General features: G+C 45.3%; 2 protein-coding genes across 3 annotated transcripts in view; one reads left to right on the plus strand and one right to left on the minus strand.

The window, feature by feature from the left end:
- The window catches only part of Dpp8 (dipeptidyl peptidase 8), a 61,418-nt gene extending 45,899 nt beyond the window's left edge, over window positions 1-15,519 (minus strand). Inside the window, exons 1-3 of one of the 2 annotated variants that reach the window (XM_042687416.1) lie at window positions 15,408-15,519; window positions 8,793-9,062; window positions 2,979-3,091 (exon numbers count right to left, since the gene is read on the minus strand). In XM_042687416.1, coding sequence (XP_042543350.1) covers window positions 2,979-3,091; window positions 8,793-9,051 — 372 coding nt within the window. In that variant the 5' untranslated portion in view covers window positions 9,052-9,062; window positions 15,408-15,519. Of the gene's footprint in view, window positions 1-2,978; window positions 3,092-8,792; window positions 9,063-15,060; window positions 15,150-15,407 lie in introns of those variants that run through there. The other variant, XM_042687415.1, reaches the window with a different exon arrangement.
- Window positions 15,520-17,930: 2,411 nt separating this feature from the next.
- The window catches only part of Hacd3 (3-hydroxyacyl-CoA dehydratase 3), a 30,712-nt gene continuing 28,102 nt past the window's right edge, over window positions 17,931-20,540 (plus strand). The window contains exon 1 of the mRNA XM_042687698.1: window positions 17,931-18,182. Within this exon, the coding sequence (XP_042543632.1) occupies window positions 18,096-18,182 (87 nt within the window). The 5' untranslated portion in view covers window positions 17,931-18,095. The remainder of the gene's footprint in view (window positions 18,183-20,540) is intronic.

The following is a 20,540-nucleotide window of genomic DNA, read 5'->3' on the forward strand; positions in this document are numbered from 1 at the left end:
TGGGGGGGGGGGGGGGGGGGGGGGGGGAAGAGCCAGGTGCTACGGGCTCATGTGTTTACTCTGAGCTACACAGGAGGCTGAGATCTGAGGATAATAGGTGGAAGCCAGCCTGGGGAAGGATAGTTTGTGAGATTCTTATCTCCAAAAATTGAGGGAGGGCGGGGGAAGAAAAACCCAAAGTGGAGCTGTGGCTCAAGTGGTAGAGTGCTAGCCTTGAGCAAAAAGTAGCTCAGGGACAGTGTCCAGGTACCCAGGCCCTGAGTTCAAGCCTTAGGACTGGCAAAAACAAGAAAGAGGGCTGGGAAGGTGGCTAAGTGGTAGAGTGCTTGCTTTGCAGGGATGAGGCCCTGGGTTCGATTCCTCAGCACCACATAGGCAGAAAAAAAAAAGCCAGAAGTGGCACTGTGGCTCAAGTGGTAGAGCGCTAGCCTTGAGCTGAAGAGCTGAGGGACAGCACCCAGGCCCAGAGTTCAGGCCCCACGACCGGACCCAAAAAAAAAAAAAAAAAAACAAGAAAGAAAGGAAGGAAGGAGGGAGAGAAGGAAGGAAAAACAGGAAAAAAGAAAGAAAGAAAGGAAGGAAGGAAGGAAGGAAGGAAGGAAGGAAGGAAGGAAGGAAGGAAGAGGAAGGAAGGAAGAAAGAAAGAAAGAAAAAAAGAAAGAAAGAAAGGAAGGAAGGAAGGAAGAAAGAGAAAGGAAGGAAGGAAGGAAGGAAGGAAGGAAAAAAATATCAATCTTTCTTATAACCCAGGATTAAGCTGGGTAAGAGCCTCAATACAGACTCATGCTTATAATCCTAGCTACCCAGGAGGTTGAGATCTGAGGACAGTAGTTCAAAGCCACCCTGAGCAAGAAAAATCCAACTCACCTTCAATTAACTAGCAAAAACCTGGAAGTAGAGGTATGGCTCATGTGTAGAGTGCCAGCTCTGAGCAATAAATCTAAGGGATAGCACCCAGGCCATGAGTTCAAGCACTTGTACCAGAATAACAACAACAAAATGATCAATAAATCTAAGGGACAATAAATCTAAGGGACAGCACCCAGGCCATGAGTTCAAGCACTTGTACCAGAATAACAACAACAAAATGATCAATAAATCTAAAGGACAATAAATCTAAGGGACAGCATCCAGGCCATGAGTTCAAGCACTTGTACCAGAATAACAACAACAAAATGATATACTCTATATATCTGAAGGACTGACATTGATAAAATATGTATATTACTACCGGTCTGAAAAGAGGTGGAAACGAATACCTGTGTACTCATTTTTTATTTACCTACTTACCTATCTACCTACTTACCTACCTATCTACCTGCCTACTGGTAGTATTAGGGATTGAAGAGTTTGAGCCACCTCTCCGTCCCCCTGTGCACTGGTTATTTTAATTCTTTTTGGTGCCGGTCCTGGGGCTTGAACTCAGGGCTTGGGTGTTATCCCTGAGCTTTGTGGTGGCTAACTGGAGATAATAGTCTCAAAGACTTTACTGCCCAAGCTGGCTTCAAACTATGATTCTCAGATCTGTCTCCTGAATAGCGAGGATTACAGATGTGAGCCACTGGCACCCAGTTGTACTAATTTTTTTTTTTTGTCGGTCACGGTGACTGAACTCTGGGCCTGGATGCTGTCCCTCAGCTCTTCAGCTCAAGGCTAGCGCCCTACCACTTGAGCCACAGAGCCACTTCTAGCTTTATTCTGCTTATGTGGTGCTGAGGAATCAAACCTAGGGCCTCATGTATACAAGGCAAGCACTCTACCACTGAGCCAACTTCCCAGCCCTGCACTGTTTTTTTTTTTTTTTTGTCGGTCGTGGGGCTTGAACTCTGGGCCTGAACGCTGTCCCTCAGTTCTTCAGCTCAAGACGAGTGCTCTACCACTTGAGCCACTTCACCACTTCTGGTTTTCTGAGTGGTTTATTGGAGGTAAGAGTCTCATGGACTTTCCTGCCCAGGCTGGCTTTGCACCAGAATCCTCAGATCTCAGCCTCCTGAGTAGCTAGGATTATAGGCATGAGCCACTGGCACCCGGCTGTGTACTGATTATTTTTGAGGGAGGGTTTAATTTTGTGCCCAGGTTAGCCTGAGTTGTAATCCACCTACTTGCTGGGAATGGCAGGTACTACATCTCTAGTTGTGTGATTCCCCTGTAGCTGGGGTAACAGGTGTGTGCCACCATGCCCAGTCATTGGCTTAGATGACCATGGAAAATCTTCATGATACCAGAAAACAAAATAATTCATTATTTGAAAGGCAGTAAATAAAAAGAAAGAAGCAAACATTTTGCCTTTCCACTGTGTTCTTGGAGTAATTGAAAAGTTGCTAAGCAGAAGTTTCTCTTTATAGAAGTACTTCAATTATCAGGGCTGAGAATGTGCCTTAAATGTTAACAGCAACTGCCCAGCAAGTGTGAGGTCCTGAGATCAAATCCCAGTACCATTAAAAAAAAAAATTAAACACAAGTATTACTTCATGAAGTCCTGATGATTCATGTCTTTAATACTAGCTACTCAAGAGACTGAGATATAAGGATCAAGGTTTGAAGCCAGCCCAGGCAAGAAAGTCTATGAGACTCTCATTTCTAATTAACCATCAAAAAGCTGGAAATGGAGCTGTGGTTCAAGTAGTACAATGCTAGCCTTGAGCATAAAAAAGCTATGGGCAGTGCCCAGGCTCTGCAATTAAGCCTCAGGATTGACGCACGCGCACGCACACAAACACACACACACACACACCCAGTATCTGAAAACATATGCTACACACACACACACACACACACACACACCAGTATCTGAAAACATATGCTACACACACACACACACACACACACACACACACACACACACACACACACAGTATCTGAAAACATATGCTAAATTAAGCCTCAGGATTGGCGCGCGCACACACACACACAAACACACATACACCAGTATATGAAAACATATGCTAAGTCATAGGAATAACAATATTTAGTCCTACCTGGAAAAGATCCAAAAGAGGCTTCCAAGACAGCATCAAGACTGCTGCTCTGTTGATGGTCTTGGGGATTTCGGAATAAAATAAAGTATTTTCTCGGTTCTCACCAGACATAGCTATGAGAAAAAAAACCAACCATTTGTTATCATTATTTCTTCAAGTAATATTCTTACTACAATTGTAATTTTAAGTACATAATTCCTTCCATATACTACATTATTATTTTCTATTCTATGGGCTTTACAAATATATTAATAAGGGCTGGGAAGGTAGCTCAGTGGTAGAGCACTTGCCTTGCATGCATAAGGCCCTGGATTCGATTCCTTAGCACCACATAAGCAAAAAAGAAAAAAGCTGGAAGTGGTGCTGTGGCTCCAGTGGTAGAGCGCTAGCCTTGAGCTGAAGAGCTGAGGGACAGCGCCCAGGCCCAGAGTTCAGGCCCCACGACCGGACCAAAAAAAAAAAAAAGTACACACCCATAATACTAGCACTTGGAAGGCTGAAGTAGAAAGCGCTTGAGGACAGCCTAGGTTACACAGCTAGATACTATTTCAAAACAAAACAATGAGCCAAGAGTGTGGTTCAAATGGTACAGCAGCCTGAAGGCCCTGAGTTCAAACCCCAGTATCAAAGCAAACAAAACAAACAACTCAAATTTCTTACAAGGTTTTACAGAAAAATGCTGAGATTTCACTTCAATGTTAAGATCAGAGTCCCTCAAAGAAACACACATAGAAGTACATAAGATTAACCAGGAGCCAGTGGCTCAAGCCTGTAATCCTAGCTCTCAAGAGGCTGAAATTTGAAGATTGCTGATAAATCCAGCTTAATCACAAAAGTCTGTGAGACTCTATTTCCAAAGTATCCAGGAAAGGCTGGGCTGGAGCTGCAGTTCTAATGGTACAGTGCCAGGTGAGCAAACAAGCTGAGCCAGTGCAAGGCCCTAAGTTCAAATCCCAGTATTGATAGGAGCATATAAGATGCTGCATATAGAGTTAAACAAATCCCATTTCTAGAAAGTTTTGAAATTGGTATCCTCTCCAAGTTGGCAACATACTAAGACTACAGTGTGACTTGAGATACTAAATTTCTTCTTTTTCTGATTTTTTTTTCCCATTTGTGGGCCTTGAACTCTGGGCCTTGGTACTGTCCCTCAGCAATTCAGCTCAAGGCAAGTGCTCTACCACTTGAGCCACAGTGCCACTTCCAGTTTTCTGGTGGTTAATTGGAGATAAAAGTCTCAGGGACTTTGCTGCCCAGGCTGGCTTTGAACCGTGATCCTCAGATCTCAGCCTCCTGAGTAGTGTAAGCCACTGGTGCCCAGCTTTTTTATTTTTTTGTGCTTTGTGGGACTTAAACTCTGGGCCTGAGCATTGTCCCTGAGCTCTTCAGCTCAAGGCAAGGGCTCTACCACTTGAGCCACAGCGGCACTTCCAGTTTTCTAGTGGCTTATTGGAGATAAGAGTCTCATGGATTTTCCTGCCCGGGCTGGCTTTGAACCAGGATCCTCAGATCTCAGCCTCCTGAGTAGCTAGGATTACAGGTGTGAGCCACTGGCACCCGGCTTTTTTTTTTTTTTTTTTTTAATGCTGGTTTTGGGGGCTTTAACTCAAGCGTCTAGGTGGGGTGCCTTAGCTTTTTTGCTCAAGGCTAGCATTCTACCACTTGAACCTCAACTCCACTTCTGGCTTTTTGGTGGCTAACTGGAGATAAGATTCCCACAGATTTTACTACCCAGGCTGACCTTGAAATGCAATCCTTAGATCCTCCTAAGTAGGATTATAAGTGTGAACCACTGGCCCCAGGCTGAATTTTCTAATTATTTAGAAACACACATAGGTTTAATTGAATAATAATTTCTCTTTATTATAAAAGTCCTATGACCTTTGGAGTCTCAAATAAAACTATAATATTAAAACAACGCAGAGCCGGGCACTGGTGGCTCAAGCCTGTAATTTATATCCAACAAACCACTAGAAAACCGGAAGTGCCGCTGTGGCTCAAGTGGTAGAGCGCTTGCCTTGAGCTGTAGTGCCTGGACAGTACCCGAGCCCAGAGTTCAAGCCCCACAACTGACAAAAAACAAAAACAAAAACACCATAGAATCTGATTTACTAAAAATTTTTGTGCATTACTGAGGAGGGGGAAAGGAAAAAGCAGCGTAAACTACACAGAGCCAGGCCTAGACTATGAATTCAGTAATAGCCAAATGAAAACTCATAGTAGTGTAGGACAAAGTACATACAAAAGAAATGGAATGGAATGAGCTGGGCGCCGGTGGCTCATGCCTGTAATCCTAGCTACTCAGGAGGCTGAGATCTGAGGATCACAGTTCAAAGCCAGCTAGGGCAGCAAAGTCCGTGAAACTCTTTTATCTCCAATAAACCACCAGAAAACTGGAAGTGGTGCTGTAGCTCAAGTGGTAGAGCACTAACCTTGAGCTGAAGAGCTGAGGGACAGAGCTCAGGCCCAGAGTTCAAGCCCCATGACCGACCAAAAAAAAAAAGAAGAAATGGAATGGAAAACACTGTTATGAAGATGTAAACCAAAGGCTACTTGAACAAAATGAAATAACGCCTTTCTGCCAGAAGAGGTACTATGAAACCTCGTTTCCAAAATGCCATAGGAACATGAAGAAAGGAGGAAATAAGAAATTTTCTCTCAAGTAGAATAGATCTTCGGCCTGCTCTGATAAAGACAACAGAGTGGGAAAGACACAATTACTCCCATACTAACCCTTGCAAAGGTGGAGAATAAGTCCTCAAACAATCATATTTTCCTTTACCAGCCTTACTTTCCAAATCTTTCTTATCTTGTTCTGCCTTCTGAAGTAAAAAGTTAGACAGAACCAGGCATTTGTTTCAATACTGATTTTGACTTTAGTCCGTCTTGTGTATTCAGTTGTTTTGTTATTAAGATGTCACCTGCCCCCATCACTCACTTTCACAAAATGTGATCCCCTCCTCCTCAAGCCTTCATCTGACCGACAGTTCAATGGGACAAAACAGGGGCCAAACATGAACCCCTACTTATATATGATAAAGGTGGTATTTCTGATCATTAGATGGAAAGGTAGATTATTTAAAATATTTTGCTAAAATAAATGCATGGCTGGGGCTGGGAAGGTGGCTTAGTGGTAGAGCACTTGCCTTGCATGCCTGAGGCCGTGGGTTCGATTCCTCAGCACCACAGAAGCAAAAAGAAAAAAGCCGGAAGTGACGCTGTGGCTCAAGTGGTAGAGCGCTAGCCTTGAGCTGAAGAGCTGAGGGACAGCGCCCAGGCCCAGAGTTCAGGCCCCACAACCGGACCCAAAAAAAAAAAATAAATAAATAAAATAAATGGATGGGGCTAGAGATGTAGCCTGGTGGTAGAGCATGTGCTTAGCATATATGAAGCCCAGGAATGGCTCCTCAGTATCACAAACTAGTAACTAAACAAAAATAATAACAGGGGCTGGGAATGTGGCTTAGCAGTAGAATGCTTTCCTAGCATGCACAAACCCTCAGTACCACATAAACAAAAAAGCTGGAAGTGGTGCTATGGCTCAAGTGGTAGAATGCTAGCCTTGAGCACAAAGAAGTCCAGGGATAGAGCCCAGGTCCTGAGTTCAAGTCCTAAGTTTGGTAAAAATAATCATAATCAAAGTAACAACAATAACTGAGTAACCATCCAAGGAGATTAAGTAGTTCCTCCTGTTCATATTTTATAGAACAACTTTTTTTTTTGGTCAGTCATGGGACTTGAACTCAAGGCCTGGGCATTGTCCCTGAGCTTTTTTGCTCAAGGATTGTGCTCTACCACTTCGAGCCATAGCGCTACTTCCCTTATGGAATAATTAATTCCAAATGATTTCAAGATTAAAATTGAAGCCATTATAAGTATTGGAAAAAACACTAAAGAATAAAAAAAATAGTCTTTTGAGTTGGAATATGACACAAAATTACAGAAAAGTAAAAACTACAACCTCACTCAAAAAAAATTTTGTATAGCAAAGGATATTATAGATAAAAGATAAACCAAAACAGAGAAAGGAAGTGGTACTTTGGCTCAAGTGGTAGAGCGCTAGCCTTGAGCTGAAGAGCTGAGGGACAGTGCCCAAGCCCAGAGTTCATGCCCCACGACCGATATTTAAAAAACAAACAAACAAACAGCTGGGTGCCAGTGGCTCATGCCTGTAATCCTAGCTACTCAGGAGGCTGAGATCTGAGGATCATGGTTCAAAGCCAGCCCAAGCAGGAAACTCCGTGAGACTTTTATCTCCAATAAACCACTAGAAGTGTGCTGTGGCTCAAGTGGTAGAGTACTCACCTTGAGCTGAAGAGCTGAGGGATAGTGCCCAGGCCCCCCAGACTTCAAGCCCCATGACTGAAAAGAAAAAAGAAAAAAAAAAAAAAAGAAAAAACAAACAAAAACCTCAGAGGAAGCTGGGCGCCAGTGGCTCACTCCTGTAATCCTACCTATTCAGAAGACTGAGATTTCAGGATTGTGGTACAAAGGCAACCCAGACAGGAAAGTCTGTAAGACTCTTATCTCCAATAAACCACTAGAAAACCAGAAGTGGTGCTGTGGCTCAAGTGGTAGAGTGCTCACCTTGAGCTGAAGAGCACAAGGACAGTACCCAAGCCCCAGAGTTCAAGCTCCACGACTGACAAAAAAAAAAAAAAAAGGCTAAGGCACAGAACTTAGGCCTCAGTACCTGTGCACACATGTGTACATATGTTAGATGATCCTAGCTACTCAGGAGACAAGAGATCATAGTGTAAACACACACACACACACACACACACACACACAAAGTTAAATGAGCCAATAATAGCTACATATACAGAGAACTCAAATCCATTTTTTAAAAAGATTTACAAATACCCTGGGTTCGATTCCTCAGCTACACATAAGCAAAAAGAAAAAAGCCAGAAGTGGCGCTGTGGCTCAAATGGTAGAGCGCTAGCCTTGAGCTGAAGAGCTGAGGGACAGCGTCTAGGCCCCACGACCGGACCAAAAAAAAAAGATTTGCAAATAGATCAGGCTCAGAAATAGAATACAAGTGGCTCTTAAACATGTGAAAAGATGGATGTTAATGTAGTCCCTCTGTACAACACCTTACTAATAATAGAATTAATTTTAAAAAGATGGATGTTCCACCTCATTCCTAAGAATAAAGTTAAAATCCTCAAGTAAGTCATTAACCAGATTAGAAATCAGAAAGTCTGATTATTCAGTACTGGTATAATTCTGAAGAGATACTTTGAGATGATGCTAGTGGTAACCTAAACCCTATAATCTTCTTGTAGGAGAATTTAACCTTTGTCCGAGGCCTTCTACTCTTAGGAATTAGTTCTCTATGTATATTTATGTAAATGAAAAATGATCAATACATGATATTTATCTTTCCTTAACAGCAGAGTACATGCAAAGCTCCTGGGTTCAATCTCTAGTAAAACCCCTGCCCTCCCACCACCCCCCACCCCCGCAAAAAAAAGTGGATTAATATATTTAATTTATCGTATTTTAAAGCTGGACTAAATGGACTCAAGAGGAGACTAAGCAATATCAGCCTTGGGTTTAAAAAAAGAAGGCAATAATGGCCGAGAACTTCTTGTTATCCTAACTAGCTTTAGGAAGAATCAATTTTTGGTAGAATTTAAAATTCATATTTACTAGGTAAAAATAAGTAGAACATCTTCAAATTTAAATTTTGCTCCCCTATAAAGGAAATAAATCACTGATCTACTTATTGCCAGAATTTGAGTGTGAACTATATGTAATTTTGCCATTTGATTTAACATGTTTCCTCTCAGAAATGAACTTTATACTTACCGAGGTAATAGATCCTGTCCGAATAAGGTCCATCTGGATCATTCCTCCTCACAAACATAAAATCATGCGGGGCCTTAGCCATCATGTAGCCATGATATTTTCTGGTATCAGCAAGCAGCTTTTTCAGCTGACTCCAAGAATACCGTTCAACATAAAACGGCTCCAACTGAGGGCGATTCTGCAAGTCAATTTGGTCCTCACACTCTGCTGTTTCAAATACCTCAACACCCGGCTGCTCTGTTTCCATTGCTGCTGCCATGTTGCATTTTCCTAGAAAAACAAGACACTTCCATGAAGCTGTTCACAGGGTTGTCTTATACTAGCACAATGATAGTCAGACACACAGACACACACACACATCAAGAAAAATTGCTTAGCACACTTGTAAAGAAAGCTAGCAAGAAAAGCGAGAGCTCCCGCTTCTCTGAGCTCACTTTAAAAATGAGATTTACAGGAAAAAAAAATTGAGGTCATGTCAATTTCACTGTGACTATAAATCCCTCTGGGAACTTTTATAAAAGGCCCTCCTTAGGTATCTCTTGCCAACATTCCTTTTTCTTTCCCACAGTAGAAGGAAACAGGCCATGTGCCAGTTTGCTGCCATGTTCCACCCAAAAGCATGTCAACAGAGAAGCTAAATGTGCCAAGGAAGTTAAGTGGTTTTGCATTTTAAAAAGTAATACACTGACAAAGTGGGTCTATCCAGCTCATAGGAATAAGCACAGTAAATTAGAACAGTAACACACTGTCACAAACAATGTGCTTATAACAACCTTTCTAGGACAATGACCCAAGATGTAGTTTTCCTTTTAAATGAACTCCAGCAACAGAATACTCAACTGTCTGGAATCTAATGCTTTTGTCTACACATCATCTCTTAATATTTGTGAGAACTCAACATTTTAGGAAAACTTACATGAGTATTACCAATTTTTAACTAGCAGTTTAAATGAGGAAAAATATTATTTTTAATCTTATTAGAAGGTAAGGAATAAAGGATTTAATGTTTATATTAAAATTTTGATAAAAGTTTGCACCCAAGCTGGGCGCTGGTGGCTCACGTCTATTATCCTAGCTACTCAGGAGGCTGAGATCTGAGGATCATGGTTCAAAGCCAGCCCAGGCAGGAAAGTCCGTGAAACTCTTATCTCCAATAAACCACTAGAAAACCAGAAGTGGCGCTGTAGCTCAAGCAGTAGAGTGCTCGCCTTGAGCTGAAGAGTTGAGCGACAGCGCTCAGGCCCAGAGTTCAAGCCCCACACCGACCAAAAAAAAGTTTGCACCCAACCTACCAGTTCAACCACCAAAGTATTTGTTAATCTCATATGGTAGTGCACAACTGTATTCCTAGCACTTGGGAGGCTGAGGGTGTTGAACTACTGAATGTTGAACTATTCCAAGATCCTGTCTTGGAAACCAAAACAGCTGGGTGGTAATGGCTCATGCTTGCAATACTAGCTACTCAGGAGGATATGAGGATGACAGTTTTGAAGCCAGTTGAGGCAGGAAATGTCTATGAGACAATTATCTTGAATTAACCACTTACATAAAAGCTGAAGTGTAGCTGTGGCTTAAGTGCGAGTGCCAATCTTGAGCAAAAAGCTAAGCGATAGTACCAGTACTGACACATCAACACAAATACAACCTCCTATACTAACAATGCTTGTTTTACAAATCTGAAAGAATTTTTCCCTTATCTTTTCCAATGTTTGCAAGCAAGATGGGTGAAATACCAGCAAAACAAACAAAGTGAGTCTAACTCAGTGATTGAACGTTTACCCAGTTTTTTAAAAGCCGTGGTTTTGGTCCATTACGTTAGACACACACACACACACAAACTCTCTCTCTCTCTCTCTCATTTTTCATGCCACCACCAAAGAGCAACATAAAAAGTTTATAGCAAACTGTTCTTTTTTCAATAATTGTAAAAAAACATGTAAAGCCAGAGTTGATGTAATCCTAGCAACTTAGGAGATCTGAGATTGGAGCTTCAAAACCAGCCTAGGTGGTGAAGTCTGGGAAAGTCTTATCTCTAATTAGCCACCAAAAAGCTGGAAGTACAGCTGTGGCTCAAAGTTGTGGAGCACTAATCTTTTTTTTTTTGTCAGTCCTGGGCCTGAACTCTGGGCCTGGGCGCTGTCCCTCAGCTCTTCAGCTCAAGGCTAGTGCTCTACTACTTGAGCCACAGTGCCACTTCCACCTTTTTCTGCTTATATGGTGCTGAGGAATGGAACCCAGGGTCTCATGCATGCAAGGCAAGCACTCTACCACTGAGCCACCTTCCCAGCCCAGAGCACTAGTCTTGAGCAAAAAAGTTCAGGGACTATGCCAGACTGAGTTCAAGCTCCATGACTGACATTAAAAAAAAAAAAAAAAAGCTAACGCCCAAGGTTAACATGAATTCAAGATAAGTAGTGACTACAGCACAGGGAAAGTTAGTAGTTGTGGGGGTGTCCACCAGGCTTGCCATTACTGGCAGGCAAATGAACTGAACTCTATGTCCAGCAAATGACACCATCCCTTCCAATAGAACAGCAGCAAAGGAACCAGAAAGCTACCAGTTACATTAGAAATTCATTAAAATGATTAATACTGGACACTGACTTCCAATGAATAAGATTCAAAACAGCCCACACAGCTCAGCAGAGAATTGTCATGCTGAATACTGCTATCTAAATTTCAGCATAAGCTGGGCCGCTGGGGGCTCATACTTACAATCCTGCTCAGGAGGCTGAGATCTCAGATCACAATTCAAAGCCAGTCCAGGCAGGAAGTCTGTGAAACTCTTACTTCCAATTAACCACCAAAAAAGCTGGAAGTGGGAATGGGAGCTGTGGCTAACGAAGAGGAGTACTAACCTTGAGGGGGGAAAAATGCTCAGGGACAGTGCCCAGGCCCTGAATTCAAACCCCAGGACTGGCACAAAAACAAACAACACAACTAAATCTCAGCACGATCCAAAGCAGTTGTTTGCCCTTCTAAAATCTAGCAGAGGCTACTTCCTACCAAATATATCATGAACTTAGTTTTATAGCTATCAGAGTAAGGGACAATTGAGAGGAGAATCTACACAAACCGGTCTCATTTCCTTTTAGACTTTTTTTCCCCTGGTAGAACTGGGGTTTGAACTCAGGGTCTTGTAAGCTGGGCAAATACATCTCTAAACCAAGGCCTGCAAGTCCAAGGCTAGGAAACATAACAGAGCCACACAGCAGACACTCTCCAAGTTTCAATGCTCATTTTGTTTTTGTTTTTTTGTCATTGTTAATGTTTCTACATACCTTACATTGAAGTAAAATTATCTGGTTATTTCTGAATGGTGTTATGGTCCTTGACTATTTCTGACTCTCTACTCAGGTATACATGCCTGCACATACACCCTATATAGAGCAAATGACATTCTGCCATTCTGGATACTCCTAGTAAATGTTAACTTTTTTCTAGGATAGACCTGGCAATTGTTAGTGTGATTCATTTCCAGAATTCCTTAATGCCTTATATACAGTCTCCAAACACGTGGCTGATATTTTCCCTAAAACAAGGTCACATATGTTGTAATGGATGTATTTCATTGTCTTACCTTCCTCTTCACCATAGATCTTCCCTATAGCTACTGATCATATTCCCACGGGCTCAGATCTCCCACACTCAGAGATTATTTAAGAATAAATATTTCTTCATGCATCTAGCTGTCTTTTCATTGTAATCTTTCCTTTACAACCAATCTTGCCATCAGATAATGAAATGAAATACAGTATCAGACTGTTTATCATGGGGATGGACCTTATTATATGATCAAAAGATTTGAGTCTAAGTCCCCAAACCATACCTAAAACTGTTAAGAGCCGAGTGCTATTGGCTCACATGTGCAATCCTACTTACTCAGAAGGCTGAGATCTGAGGATCGTGGTTCTAAGCCAACGCAGGCAGGAAAGTCTGCAAGACTTTTATCTCCAATTAATCACAGAAAAAGCCAGACATGAAGCTATGGCTTAAGTGGTACAGTGCTAGTTCTAAGCAAAAAAGCTCAGGGAGAATGCCCAGGCCCTGAGTTCAAGCCCCAGAACTGGCATGAAAAAAAAAGAGAGAACTCTAAACATATAATGGTTAAATTATTTTACATCTGTAATTAATATTATCAAAATTCTAAAATTAAGCTGGGTGCTGATGGCTCACACCTGTAATCCTAGCTACTCAGACTGGGATCTGAGGATGGCTGTTCAAAGCCACTTCGGGCCGCAAAGTCTGTGAAATTTTTATATCCAATTAACCACCAGAAAAACAAAAGTGGAGCTGTGGCTCAAAGTGGCAGAGTGTTAGCCTTGAGCAAACAAACTCAGGGACCAAAAAAACAAAACAAAACAAAACAAAAAACCCAATTATTTTTCTTCAGAACTGTATAGCTGTTTACTCAAAAGAAAATTCTAACTAAAGTGTGAATCTTAAAGGGCTTTAAAAAGTCATAAAGACATACAATTATGTCTATCACAAAACATAAAAAGCCTATTTCTGTTCCCCTTTTGCATGATGCTCCCTATCAAGCTGGTTAGAGCTAGAATCAACAGGATAAACATAATGAGATCTACAGCCATTTTTGCAGAAAGGGAACTCAGATTTAACAAACTGTTCTGAGACAAGGTCTTGCTATGCAGTCCAGGCTGGTCTCCAAGTTGAGATCCTCTTGCCTCAAACCTCCCAAGTGGAAGAGATGGGGGAGAATAAGATGCATTACCCTCACAAACTGACATGATAAACTGAAACTTCTCTAGGTCTACTACCTAAACATAATTTAAAAAAAATATAAAAAGTCTCCCAAGTGTGGGAATAAAAGGCATGCACTAGGACTTCTCACAAGATGAAGAATGTTCTATTTATTTAAAATGCATTCCTTTCCCCCCCCCCCCCCTTGCCACAAGTCTATGACAGTAAGATGAGTAACTTTTCTAGAAAAATTCATGGGGATGGAACTCAGGGCCTGGGCACTGTCCCTGAGCAAATTCTTTTGCTCAAGGCTAGCACTCTACCATAACTTGAACTGTTTATGTGATATTGAGGAATCCAAGCTAGGGGTTCATGCATGCTAAGCACTAAGCCACATTCCCAGCCCCAAATGATCATTTTTATGCCATTCTTGGGGCTTGAACTCAGGGCTTGGGCTTTTTTGCTCAAGGGTAGTGCTTTTACCATTTGAGCCACAGTTCCACTTCTGGATTTTTGGTGGTTATTCTGTCCAGGTTGGCTTCAGACTGTGATCCTCAGAACTTAGCCTCCTGAGTAGCTGGGATTATATGCATGAGCTACCGGCGCCGCTCAAGAGAAGGGTGGGATGGTATCTGGTAATTTATCGGCTTCTGTAGCCAAAGTGGATGGCAGAGAGGAGAGATCCTGGTTAAAGCTAAGTGCCAGATGGAGATGAAACTGTGAGCATTAGACTAGCAAAGTGAACAGGCTAAGAAATCAGGCCACCACTCCGCAGCACTAAGCCTGCCATTCAGGTTGTCTGGACTCAAGAAAGGGCTTGGCTGGACACCAGTGGCTCATGCCTGTAATCCTACCTACTCAGGAGGCTGAAATCTGAGGATCGCGGTTGGAAGCCAGCCCGACCAGGAAAGTCTGGGAGACCCTTAATCTCCAATGAACCACCAGAAAACCGGAAGTGGTGCTGTGGCTCAAGTGGGAGAGCGCCAGCCTTGAGCAAGAGAGCTCAGGGACAGTGCCCAGGCCGAGTTCAAGCAATTAAAAAAAAAAAAAAAAAAAAAGGTTTGGACCAGTCCAATAGCATTCCATAATTTTTTTTTTTTTAACTTAAGGGCCAATCACCTCACGCAAACACTCCACGCCTCACGGAATCCTACCCCACTGCACCCTCCGGGGCTCACAATTTGGTTCAGTTCTCATCCAGGGGCAAAGATCGCGAAAGCTGACGAAGGAAGAGGAGAGGTGCCCGCAGAAAAAAGGTGGAGGGGGGGGGAGAAGGGGGGTTGGGCAAGCGAGGGAAGCCCCTGGCTTCGTGTGTGTATGTGTGTGGGTGTAGGGGTGCGGGGGGAGAGGAGGTGCAACCCGGGAAGGAAAGTGTTCTCCGGCTTGCGGGTGGGTGGAACAGAACGGGCGGAGGACAGAGAGCGAGGGAACGAGGGGGGGGGTGGGGGCTAGGAAGAGGGGGGGGGTGGGGTGGGGGGATCGACCCGAGTGAAGCGGCTAAAGTCGAGCCGGAAAAACCAGAGAGAAATCGGGAGGTCAGAATCCCATCATCTGCCCCAAAGCGGACCTCAGGCCAAGTTCTCCGACCTCCGGGAACTTCCGCGTTCTCCTTTTCGTGAAGCCGGTCCCGAGCACCTGCTGCCCCTCCCACCCCCCACCCCCCCCACTCCCCCCACTACGTCCTCAACCCCGGCGGGGTCCAAATGGAGATAACGGACGCGGACGTCCGGAGGGCCGGCGCGCCCGGGAGCGCTCAGGGAACGTTGGCTTCCTCTTCCGGCAAGTGGAGAACCCCCCCCACCGCCGCCGCCGCCGGCTCGGGCCCCCGCGCGGGCGGCTCCCCGGGCGGACAGGCCGGGGAGGCTGGGGCCAAGGCCTCGCGGGCTCCGGGGAAGAGGGGGGCGGATACCGCACCTTCCCCCCAGCCCCGCTCCCCGACGCGCTACGGAGCGGGTCCGCGCCGCTTCATGTCGCAGCCGCCTCCACTCCGGGTCCCGGTGACAGCAACTTCCGCGGCGGCCGTGGCGGCCCCCCCCCCCGACTGCGGGCGCGGGACTTAAAAGGTGGCGGCCGCGGGCGGCAGCGGCGGCGGCGGCGGCGGCCAGGGCACTTCCGGTTTCTGCAGACCCCACCCTTCCAGTGGGACAGGAGCGGATGGACCAAGAAGGACGCTGCCTCCAGCTCCGGCTGGCTTCGCGCGCCACCCCGCCCTCTAGTGGTAGGAGGAGCGAAGAGCCAGGGAGAAAAGACGACGCGAGCGGAGCGGGGCGGGGCCTGGCGGGGAAGGGGCGGGGCCGGGCGGGAAGGGGCGGGGCCGGAGGCGGGACAGGGGAGAGTGTAGAAATCGGCCACAACCTGCAGCGTGTGGATCCTATTTCTTTTTCATTCTTGCCAGAAGGGTTTAAACCCAGGGCCTTGCGCTAGCACTGGGCACGCTACCACTTTAGTCACAACTCTAGTCCAGCTTTTTTTTCTTTAGTTTATGTGTGCAGATCCTGGGGCTTGAACTTTGGGCCTGGGCGCTGTCCCTGAGCTTGAGCCACAGCTCTCCTTCCAGCTTCCACCCCCACCCCCTTCCCTCCTTTTTTGGTCGTTAATTGGAGATAAGAATTCTGGCTCGGGCTGCCTTCCTCCCTCGGGCCTCAGCTTCTTGCCTAGCTAGGATTACACACACCTGAGCCACTGGCTGAGCCACCCGTGCTTGGCAGCAAGTAAATCCTTCTCCCCTTTCTTCCTCCCCGGCTCACAGACACACCCACTTCACCTTTGGATTTGGGTCCTGAGCTCCCACAGTCTTACCCGTGTTGTGTGTGCTGCCAGTTTCTCCTCCAGCGCTCAAGGATTCCGTGGTTTTGCCATACTCTTGACAGTTCAGCCCTTTCAGGATAAGTTCGCTGTCATCTATATGACCCACTCAGCTAAGTGCTTCCTGGGAGCTGATGGGATTCTTCTTTATCATTGGATTCTTGGTTCGACACAAATGGGAGGCCTCACATCTGTAATCCTAAACTACTCAGTAGGCTGGGATCTGAGGATCACTGTTTCAAGCCCATTCAGGCAGGAAACTGTGAGACACTTAGCCTCAATTAACTAGCAAAAAGCTGGAAGTGGAGGTATGTCTCAAGTGGTAGAGTGCCAGCCTTGAGCAGAAAAAGCCAAGCAAGTGTGTGATGCCCTGGGTTCAAGTCCCGGTACTGGCACACACATGAACATACATCCTCCAAAAGCAAAAACAGAAACATGAAAACAACTGGGAATTAAAAGAATGGAATTCCATTCCCCCACACCCCAGACTTCTAGTTTTCATTGAAGCATTGCTTGCCATTCAATCTTTCACTACAGAAGAACTTGGAGATGAAAATGAAGACTGATGAAATAAATAAGACACAAATGAGGTTTCGGGGCATGGCTCACATGGTAGAGCACCTGTCTACCAAGTATAAGGTGCTGAGTTCAAATTCCAGTATAGCAAAAATGTAAAAGGAAAAAGACCTCATGAATGAGTGTCATCTTCAGATCAGGCTTCTTGGTTCGAGTCTAGACAGGAGTTGTCAAGATGTCTCTTGGCAGGAAGGACAGTCTCCTGCACTGCCCAATAAAACAGTCGTCAGATGGCTATTTATTGAGTAAAACCTAACTGTTGTGGCACGGCTACAGTGCTGAAGAGCACCTGGTGGGCTGTTTCTATCATAGCAGTTCTACTAGCTAGCACTGGGAAACTCTAGTCTTCACACTCCAGGGACCCCTCTGGGCCCAGCTGCCTCCGCTGCCTCCACCACTACATTCATCTTTATTATTAATTATTAATTACTTTTGTGCCAGCACTGGGGTTTGAACTCACAGCCTGGGAACTGTCCCTTAGCTTTTCCACAAAAGGCTGGTGCTTTACTAATACTTGAACTCAGCTCCATTTCGAATTAAAAAAAAAAATTAGTTATAGCTAAGAGTCTCACAGACTTTTTTTTTTTTTGCCTGGGTTGATACCAGGATAGGATTTTGACTTTAGACGCTTATACTTGCTTGGCTGGTGCTCTCCCACTTGAGCCATGCCTCCAGTTCTGACTTTTGCTGGTTAGTTTTGGAGATGGAGGTGCAGATTTCTCTACCCTGGCTATGAACCGTAATCTTTGGCTCGCAGCCTCCTGAACAGCGAGGATTACAGGAGCCACCGGCGCCTGGCTGCGTCTTTTTCACGTTTTTTAAGATGCTTTCCTGGCAAGCCGGCGAGAACCACGTGACACCGTGACGCGCCGCGAACCCACTGCAGACTCGCGAGTGTCCGACAGCCGCACCAGGGGCGTCATGACGTAACCGTGGCCCCGCCCCTTCTCGCCCGCCCCCGCCCGGCTCGCGCCGCCGCCCCCGCCCCCTGCTCAGCAACGCGCAGGCGCGGGCCGCGAGCGTGGGGTGGGAGGGGGGGGAACCATCTCCTGGTAGTTGCGCTGCGGGCTCCGGAGCGGTGTGTGTGTGTGTGTGTGTGTGTAGGGGGGGGAGCTTGCGGCCTGCGTTTGTCCAGCGCCGGCCGCGCGCGCGCGTCCGCTGAGGAGGTACAGCCAGGCGCCGTGAACCGAGCCTCCCGACTCCACGGGGGGCAGCGTGGCCATGGAGAACCAGGTCCTGACGCCGCACGTCTACTGGGCTCAGCGACACCGGGAGCTGTACCTGCGCGTGGAGCTGAGTGACGTGCAGGTAAAGGCCGGGTCCGGCGGCGGGGATCCCGCGGGGCGGGCGGCGGGGGGGGCGGGGGAGGCCGTGCACGCCCTTGAGGGCCTGCAGTGCGCCAGCCGGGCCCCGCCGCCGCGGCGCTGCGCGCACGCTCGTCCCGCTCCGGGGCTGCAGGTGGCGGCGCCGACCCCGGAGCCCCCGCCCCGGGCCTCTTCGTTCGTGGCCTGAGGGAGGCCCGGGCCGTCGGGGTGGGGGTGGGGGGCTCACCGTGGAGGTGGAGTGGGCCCCCCTCGGGGTCTGAGGGGGCCGCGTGACGGTGGCCTGTTGCGTGGTGTCTGGGTACCCAGCGCTGGCATGAAGGGGGGGGGTCCAGCCAGCCCCCCCCCCGGGGTCACCGCCTCCTGAAGGGGCGGTGGTAGGTGACACCATCCCCATCCTACCGTTCAGTGATGGAAATCGTGCTTCCAAATTTACCAGACGACTCCTGCTCGACTTCCCCCCCCCCCCCCGCACCCCCCAGCGATTGTTTCTGGGGATTTGAAAGTTGCAGGGTGCTAAATTGCATAAAGGACTCAAAAATGATCTTACGTGACATTATGATTGATTTCATGTGAGCAAATCACAGCCCCCCCCCCCTCCACTCCCAATAGTGGTAGGTTCCGTGATCTTTGAACTCCCATCTCTCCATCCAAACATTTCATCCAGGATCCTGTTCTGTGAGGAACTAGAGTATTGGATCTGGAATGTTCTTTCCACAGTCATTCTTATTCCCTAGTCTTCTTGAGAGAGCTGTTACTCAGTAGTAATCTCGCTCACTCCGAATCAGACATTTGTCTCAACCTATCCGTTCCTCTGACATAATGTCTTGCTGAATGAATGTGGGTACTTGGCTAGTGTTGAGCTGAATTTATTGAGTTTAATTTAATCTTTGCTTTTAGAGTATAAATCAGCTTGCCTCTTGAAAGATGTTGATGGTACTGATCAGAATGTGCCTTAAGGCATACTACTTTAAAGTTGGCTACCGTATTTATTACATGATGTGTCATTTGATGTGTTAACCCAACCTGAATTACACTTTTGCGTCATAGGCAGAATAAGTGTTCTGTTCCGTCTCCCTCCACCCTGCTTACTAAAATGGAAAAGAACATCAAAATTTTTTGTAGACAAGGATCAAAGTACCCATTTAGAGAGGGAGAGAGAAAGATTCTTCCAGCAATCAAAAGAAAAAGTCTAGAACATGTTACAACAGTTTCTTTATATATTTAAACAATATGTAGACCTGATTAGAGATTAAATTCTCTAAATATATATCTGGTAATAAAGATAGACTATTAGAGTACATTTTGAAGCTCAAGCAGCAGTAAAGATTTTTTTTTTTTAGGGGGTGGGATAATAATGGAAATAAATGGAAATAGGTTGGATGAATGAAAAATGGACAGTACTGACATTTTTCTTGAAAGACTAAAAACCTCTTAAACATGAATACACGTGTTAATTACATTTAGGATACTTATAATATGTAGACACATATTTGAAATAGATCACAAAAATGTGAAGGTGGAGAAAAATGTGAAAGTGAAGAAAAAATACTGCTTGGGAAAGAGAAATCCTTTTAAAATTTTCTTGAGGGAGAGAATAAGTCTGCAATTATTTTTTTTTCTGCAATTATTTAAAATATTCTGGGATTTCACATCTGTGATTCTGAGGCATCCATTTCAGTTCTGCTAGTTTAAAACTAGGCATGTAAATACCATTCATAACGAGATCCTCTAATGTGTAAGGTACTCCAGATTTACAGAGATGAGTTAGAATCAACTTTTCCAGGACATGCTATCTAGAGGAAAATGCTATATAAAAACAAAGTTTTCTTCATGGGTAGATAGTAGGAGACTTTCCAGAAAGAGGAAGGTATAGCTCTTTAGACACTTGTCATATTAATGTCCTACAGCCAAAGGATATTAGAATACACCTGAAGAGTTGGACACTCCATGGAGAATGGCCATGGTGTGATGGTTAAGAGGGTGTTAGAACTGATTATAGGATTTGGGCATTGGTGTTTGGGGGAGGGTTGAGGGAAGTGGGGGCTCACTGTAGCTTAGATGCTGACAGATAAAGGAGGCAGTTCTTTGGTTGAGTATCTGGATAAATCTTACCTGTGAGGAGGAGAGACTTAACCCAAGAATAAATTGTAGAGCAGAAGCATCATTTTAGCGGAGAGGTGTTTTTTGTTATTTTGCAGGTGACACCGTGACCAAGTATGGAATAGGTTTTGTCTCATTTTGTCAAAGTTCCCGAGTAATTTTGTCTCAGGATGGTATTCTGTGAGATAGTTGGGTTTGAAAGGAGAATAATGTGTGCTATGTCTGCTTCTGAACATCAAAG

Source organism: Dipodomys spectabilis, unplaced genomic scaffold, assembly GCF_019054845.1.
Source record: "Dipodomys spectabilis isolate Male_0828 unplaced genomic scaffold, ASM1905484v1 ptg000108l, whole genome shotgun sequence".
In the NCBI taxonomy this organism is placed as follows: domain Eukaryota; kingdom Metazoa; phylum Chordata; class Mammalia; order Rodentia; family Heteromyidae; genus Dipodomys; species Dipodomys spectabilis.